At 45.4% G+C, this 17,545-nt stretch overlaps 2 protein-coding genes across 2 annotated transcripts; both read left to right on the top strand.

Moving 5' to 3' along the window:
* Positions 1–14,524: 14,524 nt before the first annotated feature.
* On the top strand, positions 14,525–15,082 carry LOC6594853 (salivary glue protein Sgs-5). The gene is made up of 3 exons (XM_002020025.1): positions 14,525–14,738; positions 14,802–14,990; positions 15,051–15,082. The coding sequence occupies exons 1-3, from the start codon at positions 14,525–14,527 to the stop codon at positions 15,080–15,082; spliced, it is 435 nt and encodes a 144-aa protein (XP_002020061.1).
* A 1,568-nt stretch (positions 15,083–16,650) lies between these two features.
* LOC6594854 (chorion class high-cysteine HCB protein 13) lies at positions 16,651–16,866 on the top strand. The gene has a single exon (XM_002020026.1). It carries the CDS (start codon positions 16,651–16,653, stop codon positions 16,864–16,866), a length of 216 nt encoding a protein of 71 aa, XP_002020062.1.
* Positions 16,867–17,545: the final 679 nt, after the last annotated feature.

The following is a 17,545-nucleotide window of genomic DNA, read 5'->3' as shown; positions in this document are numbered from 1 at the left end:
TAATTAGCTTGCGAACACAATGTGCTTATATACCATATACCGCTCGTACATGCCCGTGCCCCTTTCAGCGGCTATATAAGAGTGTTTTGGTAACACTTTTTGCTCCTCCGGTTATGCAGAGGAGTCTGGCGATGGCTGCAGTTGGCAAAGCCAAGCGGCTGGGTACTTATTTTAATTGCAGCCTTTTTGGGCATGAAGTGGCGCAGCTTAGCTCGAAGTTTCCCCCTCCCCTCCCACTCCCCTCCCACTCCCCTCTCCACTCTCCCCTATAGCATATTTCAATGAGAGAGAGTACAGTAGAGCAGGATTTGTGGCAGCCTCTAAGTACTCAAAGAAATGGGATTGACTGACTGCAGACCGACTGGGCATCTGTGTGTGTCCCTCCCCCTTCCACGGCCATTATGTTTATCTATTTGGGCTGACAGTTCAATTAAGTACAATGGGCACAACAGTAAAGTTACGCTTAAAAAGGCACCCACTCGCACGAGAATTGCTGTTTTTTGTGTCGTTGGCTCGGACATTATTATGCCTGTCGCTCTTTGTACTTTATTATCCATTTAGCACATTTATTTTATCTGTCCTCGCATGGTCAGCCCTGGGATCCTTTTTTATGGACTTTATTTTTTAGCAGTTGCGGTTTGTGTGCTCTGCGAATGTTTCTTTGTATCTTTATGACAAGTCCATTTCGGTGCGGTTTTGGATGGGATGTTTTGGTTGTTTCAGCAAGCCACCCCTCCTGCCTGCCGCCACTATAATAGGCTCATCAACGTGGCGTTGTTTTTTATTGTGACGCGTTCTGCTTTTATTTGCGATGTAGGTGCTTTAATCAACCGACAGTTGTGTAACGACGGATGTTTTATGGGCATGGCATGTAGTTTCTGCCTCTCGAAATAATGCTGCAGTTGCAAGATGAAACTAAGCCGTTTAACAAGTAATTACAGCACACACAGGCACTTACCGGACGGAGTGGCATTAGTTTCCAATTCCAATTCCAATCCCCATTCGCATTCGCATTCCCATTCGCATTCGCATTCACATTCACAATGGCATAATCAAATTCCATCTCATTACGCGCCATATTGTTGTAAATTAATGCAATAACACACAAACAATGTTCCCATAACATCGCACTCGTATTACGCACTCTCACACACACACAGATACGCACCCATACTCGCAAATAAAGTTGAAAAGTGCAAACGGAGGAAAGTCGCGGGCTAATTACGTGCCTTTCGCCGATCAAATTACAGATCCTACGAGCATGTATCAACGCCGGAGGAGGACTCAACCGGAAGCTCCTGTTTGCAAGGCGTCAATTGTCACACACTTAGACGGGCAGAGGGCAGAGGACAGAGGACTGAGGACAGAGGGAGTCCAGAGAGAGAGAGACCCCTTGTACCGCTTTTAGCTAAATTCGAATCCAATTGAATAACAATAAAATTTTGTACTGCGCTGTTTGGTTATTTGATGCCCGCTCCATTGTGTGCTCGTCGTCGCTCTCGGGGCCCACGGCACAGTGTACCTACAAATTATGTAGGCCGTGACGGTCCTCCGATCCTGGGCATTGCACTGCGTAACAGGAAGTCAACAATGCGAGCTCACAGCAACGAGTTGTGGCACTGCACTGCTGCCACTGCCACTGCCATTACCACAGCCAGGATGTGTACAGGATACAGTGTGTAAATGATTGTAAAACGCTTTTCAAATCACAGCACAGCACCAGGGCTCTAAGCCCTGCCTGCTCCTGCTTCTGCTCCTGCTGCTGTCATTGTTGACGGGCTGTTATGTTATTTAATGTCATTTAGCCTGCGGCCAAATACACGTGGAGTAATGTCTGCTGCCCTGTTGAGTACACTGAGAAAAACACGCCAGACTCAAGTTACAACGGAAGCCCATTGAAGTGCCATTCCTCGAAATAGGTAATCAAAAATTATTCAATTAAAGGCGGACTTAAAAGTCTAAGAAAGTAGTTCTATTAACTATGAGTATCAGCTTTTAGTCCTAGGGGAAAATAGTCCCAACCCTTGATCTAGGCTTGGATTCCTCCTTATTTTATCATCTTTTATATAATAGAAAGAGTCCATAATATTTCTAGGATTATGACCCACAAGAATTAATCTCAAACAACTGATAGCAGAGGCCGAAAAATTCAACAAAGGCAACAAAATTCTCTATTACTTAAAACATTTTTGGAAAATTCATGATCAGGAAGAAAAATATTTAATCGAAATATTGAAAAATCGGGTAAGAAAATAGACTCTACTTTTATTCCATGCATAACAATAATTCTTCAGTATATTTGACTCTGCCATCGATGATACTTCCGAGCTTCAGAGACCATCCAACCCGCTCCTACCACAAACCCTAGCCAACTCGTTCACTGTTTCCCTGACAGCCACCGGAAGGGCTTCATTACAATTACAGGGCAAACTCCTCCAGAAATATCCTGTCCGACAGCCCTGCCCTGCCCGGCTGGGGGTGTCATGTGAACAAAATAATTTTAATTGCAAAAAATTGAACAAACTTTGCGCTCGTTTGGTCCATTTGTTGTTACTGTTTGTTGACGCTTCCAATCGGGGCCGCTCGCCCGCTTCTGGTTAACGGCAAGTGGGTATCATAGCAGGCCCGTAATGGCTACCCCATGGAGACCCCCGGCCCCACCCCAAATCGAAAGAATAACATATTTATACGAAACTGCCGCAAGCGCACGTTCAGGTGACGCCCTTTGCCCGGGCAGTTCCATATTGAAAGCGAATGGCAAATGGATTGAATCGCAAATGAATAAATGGCATCAACAGCTTTCAGGGAGCGGCGGAAATGGTGTGAAAATTACAGGTTATGCGACATGTTGAACAATTTTCGTGAATTGACTTCTGTAAGGGTTGAGGGGCGGCGTGGAACTCCGTAAATGAGTTCACATGCAGAGTGTAATTACACAACAAACAGGCCTTAACTACAAATGCACGTTATGTATGCATATGTACATATATGGCCTGTATATGTAGGTGCTGGCTGGATGGAGTCCCTCCTCAGCAAATCTGGGATCAAGCCCGAGGCGCGTCCAAGTGTGAAATTGAAGATTGTCTAAGCCGAAGGCTGTCCTTGGCTTATCCGATTCCATTTCGTTTCATTTTTTTCGTCCTTGTTGACAGTCAAATTATGGAAAGTTCTTTCGGATAAGTCCCTCGGGACCCTACTGATAACTTAATGTAATTTATTACCAGAAATGCAAAACACTTGAACTGTGTCATGAATAATTCCAAACAGTTGCCGTTGCCTGTTGGAGGCCAAAACTCTCGCCACTCTTGACAAAGGTTGCTTATCGGACTGCCGAAATCTTTTTGCGGTTTTAAATTACCAATTTTCAAACGCCCAAATTGGCATTTAACCAATTGCAGACATCGGGACCATCGGAACCCACAGCGAAATCACGAACATGAACATGAACCCAAAGACCGAACCCAAAGCGATTCCCCAAGCGCAGTCCGAGCCCGAATCTGAGCCCAAGACAAGCAACCCACTTATCATATTAAACTATGGACAAAAAAACCCAGCAACCATTTAGCAAATGTTCATCCAGTGCCAACCCCCACAACCTGTGAATGGGCCGGGATGGGTTTGTCTGGGGGTGGTGCTGGTGGTGGCGGCAGGCTCTCGAATACAACCCAATTAGATGAACGGAGAAAGCAGCAAGCCAAAAGCAGAAAGCACTGGCAACCGAGTCAGTCAAAACAAAATCAAGATAAAAGCGAAATTCAATCTGTCAAAAATAGATTACAGACCAATTATGTGCTCTTTAAGAGTGTACCCCACAGGATTCAGTGCCAGTCCGTACATGACAGCAGGGGAGTGTGTGTGTGTGTGTTTTTCTCCCCCCGCCTGCTTTCGACCCATCCATCCAGCCATCCCATCCATCTATGTATGGCCATCAGGCAGAATTTTGTGGCGTGTAATTGTGCCTGCCTGCCTGCTGCTGCTGCTGCTCGGCAGGGAACGCCGAAGGACGACTCGTCGGGGAGGAGGAGGAGGGGAGGACTGCTGCTGCTTTTGTTTGGGGTTGCCTGATTGGGCCGAGTTCATTTAATCGACACCAGGAGAGAGCCGCCAGACGACGAGTGAGTAATTTGCCATTTAATGGCATCACAGAAGTTCTGTCATACTCGTATCACGGCAAATGCAAGATGACAGGCTATTAAGCGGCAGAGAAGAGGTCCCAAGCCGTTCATAAAAACCAGCCCACATCTGGAACTATGCTGAAGGTTAGCTTACTGAGGGACAGTCCCTAAAAACTGGGGCATCCCCTTCTGTTGGGGCACTGCTCTAAATTCTTATTACAATAATCCATTTCCCTAATTCCTATCTTATTGCCCGACCGACCACACCACTCCCTGGCGAAGTGCAATGAGAAATCACGACGTAAAGTTAAGCAAACATCGCATACTAATCCGAGGGATATACACACGTTCGCCTTGGAAGTCCCAAACCAATGTTTTCATATGATATCAGCATGACTATAAAAGCACACACACACACAGAACCCATCCCATGCCATCCCATCCCATACCATCCCATCGCATACTTTGTTTCTGCGTCCGGGACCAATCTGCCGTCTCGCCGAGCAGTTCAACTGATTTCAGTGTGGGTCCGGGTCTGGCTCTGGGTACCAGTTCAATTCTATTCAATGCCTGGCATTCTTTGTGTGTGTAAAGTACCATTTAAGGGTGATAATCGTTCGCCATTTGAGGGTGCAAAATGGAAAAATCATTGAAAGCGAACATCAGAGAGCGCGCGAGGGGCTGGGGCAGAGGGAGGGACTGGTAGAGTAGCAGCGACCAAGATTAAAAGTGCATTTAATAATAGAGCAGTGGCTAGAGCGGGGAGCACGCAGGTGGCCCCGGGGAATACCCGACTTACATGCAACATGCAGCAGGGCGGCAGTGCGGCATGCAGAAGGGGGCCCGGAGAAAGCTCAGAGTGGATTATAATGAACATCCAGTTGAGCTAAATGTCTCAATAGAAACCTGCAGCCCAAGTGGGAATGGCAAAAGCCGCAGCCAGGGACGAGCCAACCCCTCGTAAAAAACCTAATGATTCAGAATTATTTGATTGCGTGGGCGGTTTGTTGGTGGTGGGCGCGGCGACGGTGGATGATGCCACCCCAGTGGCAGTGTCAGTGCCAGTTAGCGACATATGTTGCCACATCCGCAGGCTGACTTATGTCGCTATAACGTGTAAAATTGTTATAATTCCTGTGGTTGCCAATGTCTCTGTTCTCGTTCCCCCCCAACCTGGTTGCTGCACTCGTAATAAATTTCATTTTAAAGTGCACTTCCCCCCGCCTGACTGGTTTATCCTGCCTGGTCTGTGGCTTTCCCGGTTTCCCGGACTGAGACTGGGTCTGGGTGGGGTTCCAATTAATTTGCCGGTCGCCCAGACCGGGCAACTGTCTGATAAATCAAAGATATTCCTGGCTTTGCTTTCCACTCCAAATTGGAAAGTAATTAATTTGTATTTGTCAATGAATGTCTCTGAATGATTAATTGCCCAAAACTTCGATACAGGAGAAGCTTGCGGTCGATTTGATGTTTGAACTCATTTGGGGGGAGGGGGAAAAACACTGTGGAATACGGCAGGAGTTTATGGCATCAGCATAATCTTGGATATGTGTAGATATAAATAGTATATATATAGAATCGTCCATACTCAAAGATCAGCCCAGTTGAAGAAACAATCGATCTTCAATGTTCCTCCCTCAAGAGCAGACTGTGGCTATCGTTTTCTGTTTTCTATAGATCTTGATCAGGGCCAAAGATATTCACCAATCGACGTTGTATTGTACATATCTGCACCTGCCTGTCCTTGGAGCGGCAGAAGGGCGCTCTATCCAGGGATTCGCCCTCACAAAAGCAGTCAAAGGATTTGATTTGGTTGCCTGCCTGCCTGCCTGCCTGGGAGTCCGCATTCTCACCCCCACTCGTCCAATGACATTTTGATTTTGCGCACTTTTTGATTGATGACAGGCAGTGCCCCGCCCTCGGCCCGCCCCCCACATAATCATAAATAAAAGCTATCAAAAGTGTGCGTCTTTTTTTTCGGCGTGACTGGTGTGTGCGTTCGGGCCGCAAAAAGCTGGAAATGGGAAAAGAAATCAAAAGATATTTGCGCGCCTTTTGGCGCACGGCTTAAACAAAGGGACAATGGCACGAGAGCAAAAGAGAACAGCTGGGCCAGGGCTTTTCTTGCGGGGTCCGACGCCAGAGCAGGAGCAGGAGCAGGAGCCGGAGCCGGAGCCGTTCAATTGTTTGCGCTTCAATGGAACCGGCAAATGCAGATTTCTCTGAAAAGGCAAAATCCGTTAAACAATAGCTCTGAGACACACAGACACACACGTGCGGAGCATTTTAGTCTAATGAAACTACCTCCAAGGAGAGCAAGGCCAGTGCTGGAAGGATGTGCTGGATGTGGGACGCAGGACGAGCATAGTGCTCGCAGGCAAATGACAAATGCGTCGAGCACTTGCTGCACGGCGCTGAGCCGTGCGGGACCCTCAAGGCGGCTCTCGGCTCGGCTGCCACTTTTCGCTGTCATTAAGTAAATAGAATGAGACGCCTAGATAGGGCCAATGTAGGCGTTGTTGCCTAAGTGATTAAAACGCCGCACAAGTGCAATTTGTCAAAGACGGGCTCCTCCTCAGCCACGATCCCAGTCCCAGTCCCAGTCTCAGTCCCAAACCCATCTCCATCTCCAACACAATCTCCTTCTACCCCATCCAGCTCATGAATTGTGCGCCTTTTTTCACGCTAAAGCAACTGAAAAACCACTTTGGCCAAATTGACAACGGCAACGTCGGTCGGAGAGACGGGAGAGGAGAGGTGAGGTGAGGTGAGTCCTTCCTGGTAACAGCATTTCGCCAAACAAATAACAGCCTTGACAGACACCCATATCCCCCCCGTCGAATGCGACTCCCGCACGCGTTTAAGACCGCGAGTGCGAATTCTTCACTTCAATGCGCCATGTTCTGGCTTTTTGTCTGTGCCGAGATCCATTAAAAAATGCACAAAGTTGTCGGGCAGGTAGCCCCGAGGCTCTCTCTATAAACAATGCAGTTGCCGCATAATGCCGTACAACAGGAACGGCACGGCAGAAAGCGGACACAAAAAAATACACCCAGGCATAAAAAAGGAAAGCAGGAAAAGAACTGGCTCAGGCTCCCCCGTTGCCTTTGGGCCGACTTCTGTTGTCATTTTCTTGCCCTGCGCTTTCGTAATTCATTTGCCCAAAGAGTGGCCTAGGCAATTGTTTTATGGTTGTAGTTTATACCCTCACTGAGGGTATACCTATACTCTGACTAAAACATGGAGCAAGAGGGGAATTTGACAGAATTCAGCGCTTTTAAATCCATAATTGCTAATCGCAGATCACCATACAACTTCCATGATATTTGACAGGAATATATCATATCATTGACATATCATCTATCATAGTTACTTGTGGATTTAAAAATATATACCAATAGTTTTGCTTCGAGCCTGGAAGTTTTTAAATATTTTTCATACTTAAAATAAATATATTTCATATTTAGATTAAATATATTCCCTTAAAGTCAGTATATAATATTTATTTTAATTTACATTTGCCTCTGAGAAAAGATACCCAACAGCCATCACGATCCAATCAATGATTAAGAGTATTAACTTTCTCGGTTCACCAAAAGCAACCTTCACTCATTGTTTATTTAGAGAAAGATGTCCATTGTTTTTATTGCTTGCTCTAGCGGAAATATTTCCCCGTCAGTTCTGCAACAATACGCATACGCCGTGTATATTAGTTTTAATTAGCATGCAGCTCTGCAGGTAATTTTTGTTGGTTTTCATGGATTTGTTTTTCTGATTTTTCGGGGCGCTGCCTATGAATATCATCTGGCTGGCAGGCACATTCCTCAATTAATCAGCAGAAGGCATCCACCAGCACCCAGCAGCCAGCACGCAGCAGCCAGAGAATCTTCTCCGAGAGGCGGGCAAAAAATGCTAACACAGCTTTTCACTTTGGGATATTGTGAGCCGACACGCCCGAACCAGCTTGCTAATGCTCCCCCCTTTTCTTCTTTCTTTTTTTGGCCAGGACCAACTCACGTCTGATTTGTGTGCCTTTTTTGCGGCCTTGCTTAGATTTTCGTGGGGCCGCACTGCAATGCGTCATGGTTGGCTTCATGTTCCCGGCCATCTACATTCTGCTCTCTTTTTTTGGTGCAAATGCAAAGCCCAGCAAGCAGCTTACTTTCATCAATGGTATTTTGCCATTTTTCAACATTTTCGCTGACAGCTTGCTCCAAAAAAAAAAACTGCAAAGGAACTGATGTGGAAGGGAGGCACACAAAAAAGGCCAACAAATGCCATAATATGAGCCAGCGGCAGGCCAAGGCAAAAGAATTGGCCAAAAACGCCGCTGGGTTCCCAGATTTGGAGACTGGGACAGGGTACCGGCCCGGGGATTGGTGCTGGAGCTCGGGAATGGATTTGATTTATGTACATAGATGCTGGTATGGTATCCTCATTCAAAACACAGAGGATCAAGAGTCGCCCGGGCAAGGGTATGCCCGGGCATTGGGGAAACGCCAGGTGAATGCTTTTTTGATAGACTCGAAATGGATACATGTTACAAGATGGTAAAACAGCCCCCTGCTGCCGCCCGGGCTCCGCTCCAGCCAACCATTGGGAGTGCGCCCACAAATTATTTAGGAAATCTGCCACTCATTCAGAGTATTCCATTTTCATTTGGCTGCCAGTTCGTTGACATGCCAGATGCCGGGCCACAAAAATTCGAGTATGCTTTTCCATACTTTCTTTTATTTGTGTGCATTTTTTCCACCTATCCGTTTCCAAATTTGAAATATTTTTTGTGTGCTTGGTGGACCAATAATAATTTGCATCGTACGTATTTCGGCGCATTTTTCTATGCCGCAGGAACAGGATCGATGTCAGGACACATGAGGACACCGCATCGTGTATGAAATGCAATTCTTAATGACATTTTTCCCCGTGCGTCATACTTTTTGTTGCATTGTTTTTTGCAGCGGTTTTCGATTACAAATTTTGTTTGATGTGTGGCTCTGTGCGGCGGTTTTAGATGCGGATCAATTTTAATTAAAGAGCATATTTAAAGCCCAAGTCTCTGCATCATCCCCCATCCATGGCTCAGCATTTTCCCATTGATTATAAGGAGTGTGGTAATCCAATCGAACAGTGCTGTACCCGCCTTTCCTTTCATTTCATTTCATTTCATAATTTCATAAAAGGATGTGCCCAGGCGTAAGACGAGCAACAGACAACTCGTCCCCCGTCTGCTCCGGCTCCCCCTGCTGGTGTGTTACCTTAACCATCAAGTGGCCATTAAGGGCTTAAAACCCAACAAGGACGGCCATTAGGAGCCAGTAAGTCTATAATCAACGGCTTTTTGACGCGTCTCGACGCGTGTGTGTCGATGTTATTGTGGATGATGTTGTTTGCTGTCATCGCGGGGCCAAGTGCAATCAGCCCGAGGCCGGGCTACGCCCACTTATTATATGGCAACAATTTGTAGGGCTGCCGAGAGTTAGAGCGGAAAAACTCAAGTGGAAAATGCCGGCTAGGCCTGCCCCTGATCCTGTCCTCCTGCCACGCGCTCGCGAGCGTGCGATAATTATGTTGCCATGCATTTGCGGCACGTGGCGGCAGGCCAGGCTCTACAAGTATCCATATCCTCGCCGACTTCCGCTTCCATAATTGCCACAAATATTTACCCCATATCTGGGCTGCATCGCGGGTAAATATGTTTTTCGCCCGCTGAAGTGCCACTCAAGTGAAGCACGCACCGTGAGAGTGAGAGAGAGTGAAGTTTGGATGGATGGATAGCCCTCTTTCAGGTGAGTACGAAGCGTAATTGAGACCTTTTTAGTCCTCCCTGTTGTTTTTGTTGTTGTTGTTGTTGTTGTTAATTGCATTAATGTGCGTAATTTACAAGTAAGTGGGTGGCGGCGAGTCCTTTCTAGGGCCGTGTGAAAACTTTGCCTCCTACTTGGGCCTGGGATATTTATGCGGCAAGGCGAAACATTTGGCCAAGCAATAATGCCGAAAGTGCCAAACGGAGACTCGTAAATTGCACCTCCCTCCAGCCTCCAGCCACCACCAACAAGAGTATCCTGTTCCCATTCCCTGCCACAAGTTTCGGGCTAAGGACCACTCCATTCCCCCTCCTAATGGCAGCAGACGAATCCGCATTGGCCCCCGGGGAGCACACAATTTCAATAAATATTTCACTGCATTAGCTCGATGTCAGGTTCTGAGGGCCAAATCCTGGCAGCGCGTTACGTCAAATTGCTTTTTGTTGGTTCGGCAATAACGTGCATTAAATGTTTTGGCCATTATCATTTTTGGCCAACATCATCGCCATTAGGGCTGCTCACTCTAAGCCAGAGGCTGAGTCAGTGCGGGAGTTGGGACTAGTTCGGGGAGTGGGGAGTGGGGCTTGAGGCATCCCCACAGACTTCCATTGAGCTACTACAAATCGAAAGCGATTCCTATGACAATGCCAGGAGGCTGCCAGACAGCTGCAATTGTTGCACTCTCTATGCTTGGGGTATGCATAAGAAAGACGCAATGCGGATAGTTCCCTTTGGGCCAACAAAGAAACACCTTGATTGCTTCAGCTCCAGCTGCTGCTATTAACTGCAGAACGAGCTGGGCTGGGCTGGCCTGAACTCAACTGAAACGGCCCAGGCTGAATGCTTGTCGAGAGCTTTCTTTCATTTACTGACAATAAATTTTCATTTTCTTGGTAAATCGTTCCGTTGTTTGCTGGCTGCTGCTGCCACTGCTGCAGTTGCTCCTTTCTGGCGTCGATTGCCTCTGTCTGCCACACATATGCCCGCATTTTTGCACCACAACAATTTGGTTGGCACAGCTCATTGTCTTCCGCCTCAGCCAGTGTCTGGGCCATGGCTATAGCTCCAGCAGCATTGCAATTGCTCACAAGTTATCCCAAGTGGAAATTTTCCAGCTTTGCCTGCCACTGCCACTGCTGCTGTTGCTTCTGTTGTGGCTGGGTGTCGTTATTCAGGGCTGGCAAATCGCAATAAAACAAAAGTGATTGTCAAGTGAATGCGTTTGTGCTCCCACATCACTTATCCCCCCTCCAACACGGTGTGGTATACATATATATGAATGTAGGTATGTGGGTGATATTCTCCCGCCATAATATGCAATTCATCATGTGCGCTCTCCTGTGTAATTCGGAGTGATTAAAAATGTTATTCAAATGCACTTGATTGATGGATGAGAGTGATCATAATCGCTGAGTTGAAGACTGATTCGTGGTGTAAAGCGCACAGGGGAGAGAGAGAAATTGATATTCGATTGTTAGTAAAAATCCGCAAGGAAAAAGGGGTCAAATTTTCAATTGCTGCCGTACACTGGCCAACACACTCTTTCCCCAACTGAAAGCCGGAACTGACTTTGTCACGCTTTTTTAAATGCTTAATAAACATAATTTCGGCTAAGCAACTCTTTCCGCCGCAAAGCCACGCCACACGCAACATTTCGGCCAAGAGCCGGCCAACTTGGCCAGCAACACGCACACACGCACACGCATACGCACAGGCAGACAGACAGGCAGTTAATTAAGGGTGTGAACTGGTTGAGTTATGCGTGGACAGGACAGGACCCCCACCACAAGCCCCCTCCATTACCCTCCCCACACACAGCCGTGTGTGCCTTTCCTGCCACCAGGCCCTTCCGGACAGCCAATTCCTGTCAAGGCATCAGCATAAAGGACAGCCAAATGGCCAGTAAATAATTCATTAGCGGCTTTTAACAATACATTTTTGTTGGTCAGACTAATCGACCTTTACGACTAGAGACTAGCTCCGTTTCTACACTGAGGAAAAACTATAGCTATTAACTAATTTCGAAATCTTGTTTAAGGAACTTTTCCTTCCTAAAAATATCTTTTCACGGATAACTAAAGGCGGTCCCTACAGAAGAGAGCTTTCACAATCGTGTATCATTGAAATCTCTGGGCGTTACTCATCTTACATCTACATATATTGGCCTTGGTCCTACTGTGTCTGAAAGACATTCGATAGAATCCCGCTTAAGGAACCTTAAATTTATTATAAAATAATCTCAATAATCATACTAATGGAAACTTCTTTAATCTTAGCAATCATCAAATATAAATGGAAATCTGTGAATATATTCAGGACTGATCGCAATTTCTGTAGCATATTCTTCATGTTTTTTCTCAGTGTAGATGTCTATTCTTTCTTTTACTTTTGTGGGTTTTTTTTTAGGTGGGCACTTATTTTAATGAAGTGGCTCATTCGCTGGTAGCGGTAACTAATTAGCTGCGCCGGCTTGAACTTTGAACTGCTGGCTTCGTTAGAGAAAGAATTTGACGGTTTGTCTTTCGCCGCATTACTCCGATAAGAAAACGATAAGACAGAGAGCGAGATCATCGATTGTAAGGAGGGAGTAGCCACCTGCGAAAACACTAATACATTGTTGCTTATTTTCGGAACATTTCGCAGTGGCCTGCAAATTAAAATGAAATAACTCTTCATCAGGGCCCCAGCCCCTCGCGGCACACGTGAATCGAGGCCCGAGGAGCCCACAGGCAGGAAATGTGCTATAATTGAAAAATGTGGTAACAAGACGCTTCGCAGCCGAACGAGCCTCCTCCTCAGCTGTGTGGCACCGTGTCGGGCCTAATGAATGCCTCACTTTTTCCACCGTATTTTTTTCGTATTTTTTGTTTTTCGTTTTGTTTTTGCATAACACGCGAGGACTGTGTGGCATGTTCTGGGAGGGTGATAAATGCTCATCAGGCTTTAAGGCTGCGCTGGCAATTAACTTTTACAATGTTGTTGAAACGTAATCAAGTTGTCAACGGCAAAGAGTCGGTGGCTGAGACGCTGACTGGATCGCATATTATACTCCTAATTACCCCAAAAAGTTTTCTCAGCGAGCGCGAATTCCCTAGGCCGGGACGCACCAAGCAGCCAGAAGGGGCAAGTGGCTGCGGGGGCTCTGAGGGGGCGTCGCGACAGATCCACTCTCATTGGCTAATCCTGGGGGATCCATTCGACTAATGCCCTGCTAGAGTTTCCCCAGTCCTTGGCTCGATTCAAATGTCTCTCAGTTGTCATAACAAACTCGGGGGGGTTTCCATCAAGTTCCCTCAAGTTTTCCCTGACGGAGATGGAAAGCATTAGTCGGCGGCGTTTCCCCCCCAAAAGTCTTAAGTTACGATTCCAGGCAGCTCCAAGAATTGACAATAAGCGGCATAAATTTTAAAATTTCATTTTTATCGCATTCCGATTTTCTTTTTCCTTTCCTGTGCCTTTTCCTCTGCCTTTCCTTCCCCCTTGGGCTTGTATGTATGTTTTAAGCCACATTTAAGATACTTGGCTGGCATTATTGACTTTCGAGTTGATAAAGTGCCATAAATGTCACCCCATTAACAGAGGAGGCAGCAGCAGCAGCAACAACAACAGAAACGACGACGAAGTGGCAAAGGTAAAGCCAAAGGCAAAGGTAAAGGTAAAAATACGCGATGAGTTCTTTACGCTCTGGGGGTTGGAGATATATATATATATATATCTACTTATAAAGAGACAGCGACAGAGAAGGGGAGTGAAATAAATGTGTGTTTCTGCTTCAGCTCCTGTGGCTGCTTTTGCTGCTACTCGTACTGCTTGCCAGGATAATGCGCCTCAACTCAATTGGGAATTTCGAAAGTAAAGTTGAATTTCATGTTCGGCTGCGGCAATTGTCACAGATGGTTTAATTGAAGTAATTACATACGAAATCCGTCAGGATTTGCTCCCTCCTCAAGCTCTTCTCTCACCTCACCGCTCACTGCCCTCCTGTCTCCCTCTCTGATGACACTTTTCGTTTATTATTTTATTATACTCGTATTATTATATACTAAGCAGCAGCATCATCATAATCCAGCCATTTGGGGTTCGCCGGAAAAAGGGTTAATTGAGTTGTTGCCTTTTGTTTTATCTGCTTTTCCGCCGTTTGCCTTCTCGACTCCTCGACTCCTCGACTTGCGGGCTCTCCTAATGAGCTAATGACAACTGCGTGTAATTGTCAGGCAGGCACAACCACAAGGACATCCATAAGGGAAAAGTGTCGCAAGTATTTATTGCCCACATTTTATGTGCTTTTTCGGTTATTTTTGCTGTGGTTTTCCATGAAATTTTGAATGGAATTTTTCCAGGGGGTTTGAATCCAGTTGAACCGGTCCAGGCACATGCAGATGTTCACAAAATTCTGACTTTAGAATGTCATATTCAAGGCTGCCTAAATATATATTCAACTGAACCGTAAATATTTGCGTAAACATTTTACTCATCGTTTACCAATAAATAGAGTCACTAAAAATGAACAATGACATCTGGATAAACAATGAATGATTTGCACGGTCTATAAAAGGGCGTACCACAACCAGAGCCAGAGACAGTTATCATACATTTACCAAAAAGATGCTTAAGTCGATATTTCTGGTTGCAGCCCTCCTGGTCGTGGTACAGGCCACCATTCTGTTGCCCAAGCCCCAGCCGGTGGAGCCCTGCAGCACATGCAATCTCTACCTAAGAGGCTACACCTGGGCCCTCGAGGACTGCACCTGCCGTGTCTTCCAGAACGCTTGCCTCCTGGGCGAGGAGAATGCTCGCAGAAAGAAGGCCGGAAAAACCCGTAAAGTTCTATGGAATATCTTGTGGCACTGCCAGAAATAACCTAATCATTATCGGTCGATAGCTCTTGTCATTGTTTCGGAGAAGGTATGCCGAAGTTTTATTCCGAAGAAGTGCCTTATTGGATTACCAGTGGTGGCCAAGTTCCCGAAACCAGCCCCATGCGGCTGCAATGGCAAGCCTGGCAACCTCGTCAACCAACAGTTCAAGAATCTCTGTGCGCTGAAAAAATACTCCTCTGAAAATTCAAAGCGTAAGATAAATTCGAAATTACAGAAAACAGTCTTCTACAATATGTGTGATCGTTTTACAGCCTACATCAGCTACACAATTGGAATCTGCTAGGAATCTTTCCCGATGGAAGCATCAACTACTTGCAACATTGACGACTCCCATGCTGTTTTGTTTTTTAATTTTACCTTATCACAAACCATTTAACATACAATACATATCCGAAGTAAATGCCCTGCACTTAAAAAACTACTACAATCTACTATTTCAATCTACCATAAAATTCTCCGAGGATTGCTGCGATTACCTACATTTAGGTGTAGCCTGAAAGGGCACTTATCCCTGCCTAAAATTGTACTCGCATTTGTAATTACCTGTTTTGAGTTTAGTCTAGCCTGTTTTTGAGCTAAAAAGATGAAAAAGTAAAAGCTTTCTTTCCCATTCGAATATTTTTCGGTTCATTAAGTCAAACATGTGGTCGCCTGAAATTTTCAATGCACATTCTGCAAACATTTTCAAGTTCATTGTTTACTGACTTAAGCATTATGTAGACATCGCGTAAACCCCATCTGGACAAATAATAAATTTCGTTTAATATAAAAAGTCACGGCGCAAGCCGTTTAAACACAATCTTAATCAGTTCATATCCATAGTCTTTGTAATCGTTTCATTGCAATAAAATATTTAGCATTCAATTAGTATTTCTTTTACTTGAATTTCTGCGAGTTTCTAACGTAAGGCCTCTGATTCAAGAATAATCCGAGCCAGTGCCAGAGCCATAAACAGATCCGGAGCCAGAGTCGGAGCCAGAGCCGGAACCAGAGGTCGAGGCTGAGCCAGAGACAGAATGTTAATTTTATTCCAACCCGATGCTATACATTTTGAAGCCATGTGCCCATTTTCATCAAAAATTCTACAATTCCCAAGCCAGCTGCTTGTGGATGAAACAGAAAGCCAGGCTGCATTGGAACTAAATGGTTTTTGGATCCTGTGTCACCTATTGAAATATTCAGCTGAGGACAGGACCATTAAGAAATTGTTCATTAAATAAAATATAATACATAAAATATATACATAGTATTCACATATTTCTATACTATACTATTGCTTTTCTCCCTAGAACGAATATCGAATAATTTAGGTCGCTATCTCAAAATTAGAACACCCTCTACCATTCCTTAGCCCCTGAAATGTCCCCCTGAATGGTCCCTTACCAGTATGTCATATCGTTAAATTTGCAAAATTGATTTCTTTTTTCCTCTCCTATATATTTCATTATTGTTAATATTTTAAACCTTATTTGTCAGATAATTGTTAACATATTTAATTAAATATATTAGATCATTGGTAAATACAATTCGTATTGTGTGCTCTTCCTCTGGAGATGCGTTATCAAAGAAAGTTTGCCAATTTACCACTTGGTTACCTTGAACTTGACAGTATCCAATCGATAAGGTCAGTTGCCTGATGTTACCTATAAATATCGTATGAAAAGGTATTCTTCAGAGTACATCTGGTATCGATACAGTATATTTACTTACAAATTAATCAGCAAAAACAACCGAAATACCAAAACCACCATCTGCTCAAATACAACTTTTGACCCATTTTGTCGCCTATATAACGAGCCACCAGAGGGAGCATAGTCAACAGTTTCCGAGTTTCCGAGTCAGCCGATCATCATGTTCAATCTTAAGTTATTCGTCCTGATTGCTGTGGCCATCTGCCTGACCCAGGCCTGCTGTGTCAGCGAGCCCGAGACGCCCAATTGCGGATGTGGAAAGCCTCAGTGCAGATCCTGCGGCTGCGGTGGCGTCCGGACAGGTGGATGTGGTGCCAAACCCTGCCGGAATCCCTGCCCCAGCTGCGGCGGCTCCAGCTGCGGCTGCCCCAAGTAACCAGCTCTACGGGAGTCCTGCACTGTCTATCTGAAGTCTGGGAAGTGAGGAGACCTCCCAGCTGAATTCCTGCTTGTCAAATGTTATGTTTTCCCCGTTATTAAAGTGTTGCAACCTCTTAGAACTTTCATCTTTGATTCTGGCTGTCTTTCGTACTTTGTGCGCTCGATTGTGAAGCGTGGATGGATGGGAGCGCTTGAATGAGCAGACAATCATTTTCATTGCATTGATCACTTTTTTATTCATATCCGTTCACTCGTTGGCAAAGTAATTTCTTTGTTCTTTCCCAGCCATGCAGCTCAGCTCCCTCGACGCCCCTTCAGAAAGCTGAGAAACAAAAGAAAAAGTAATCATATCCGGACTCCCGCTGCACCCGTCCCCCCCGCACTTTTGGCGCCACCATCGTCGTCGTATACTTTGCACTTTTCTACGTGAATTGGTTTTTTGTTTTGCTCCTCTTGTTTCCTTTTAAACTCTGTTTGGATCTGGTACTCGGATTCCATTTCATTTGCTTGGCCCTTTAGCCCTCACTTGGTCGCCGACTGGATACCAGGCCCATCCTCGCAACCGCAGGACATGGGTCGCATCTCCTCCTAATAACCCTAAAAGCCTTATCGAGTCATTTAGTATGAAAACAAGCAATTAAAATGATGAATATGCAATAAATGTGGATTGTATA

The sequence above is a fragment of the Drosophila persimilis genome, unplaced genomic scaffold, assembly GCF_003286085.1.
Source record: "Drosophila persimilis strain 14011-0111.01,24,50 unplaced genomic scaffold, DperRS2 tig00000000-arrow-pilon, whole genome shotgun sequence".
NCBI lineage: Eukaryota > Metazoa > Arthropoda > Insecta > Diptera > Drosophilidae > Drosophila > Drosophila persimilis.
Note: the sequence above shows the minus strand (reverse complement) of the source record. Positions and strands in the feature narration are given on the sequence as shown.

Excerpts from the sequence above, each read along its gene's own strand:
- LOC6594853 (XM_002020025.1), top strand. The coding sequence starts at position 14,525 with ATGCTTAAGTCGATATTTCTGGTTGCAGCCCTCCTGGTCGTGGTACAG. Across the intron at positions 14,739-14,801 it reads AAAGAAGGCCGGAAAAACCC|CTCTTGTCATTGTTTCGGAG; the intron begins GTAAAGTTCTAT and ends ATCGGTCGATAG. Across the intron at positions 14,991-15,050 it reads CTCCTCTGAAAATTCAAAGC|CCTACATCAGCTACACAATT; the intron begins GTAAGATAAATT and ends ATCGTTTTACAG.
- LOC6594854 (XM_002020026.1), top strand. The coding sequence starts at position 16,651 with ATGTTCAATCTTAAGTTATTCGTCCTGATTGCTGTGGCCATCTGCCTG.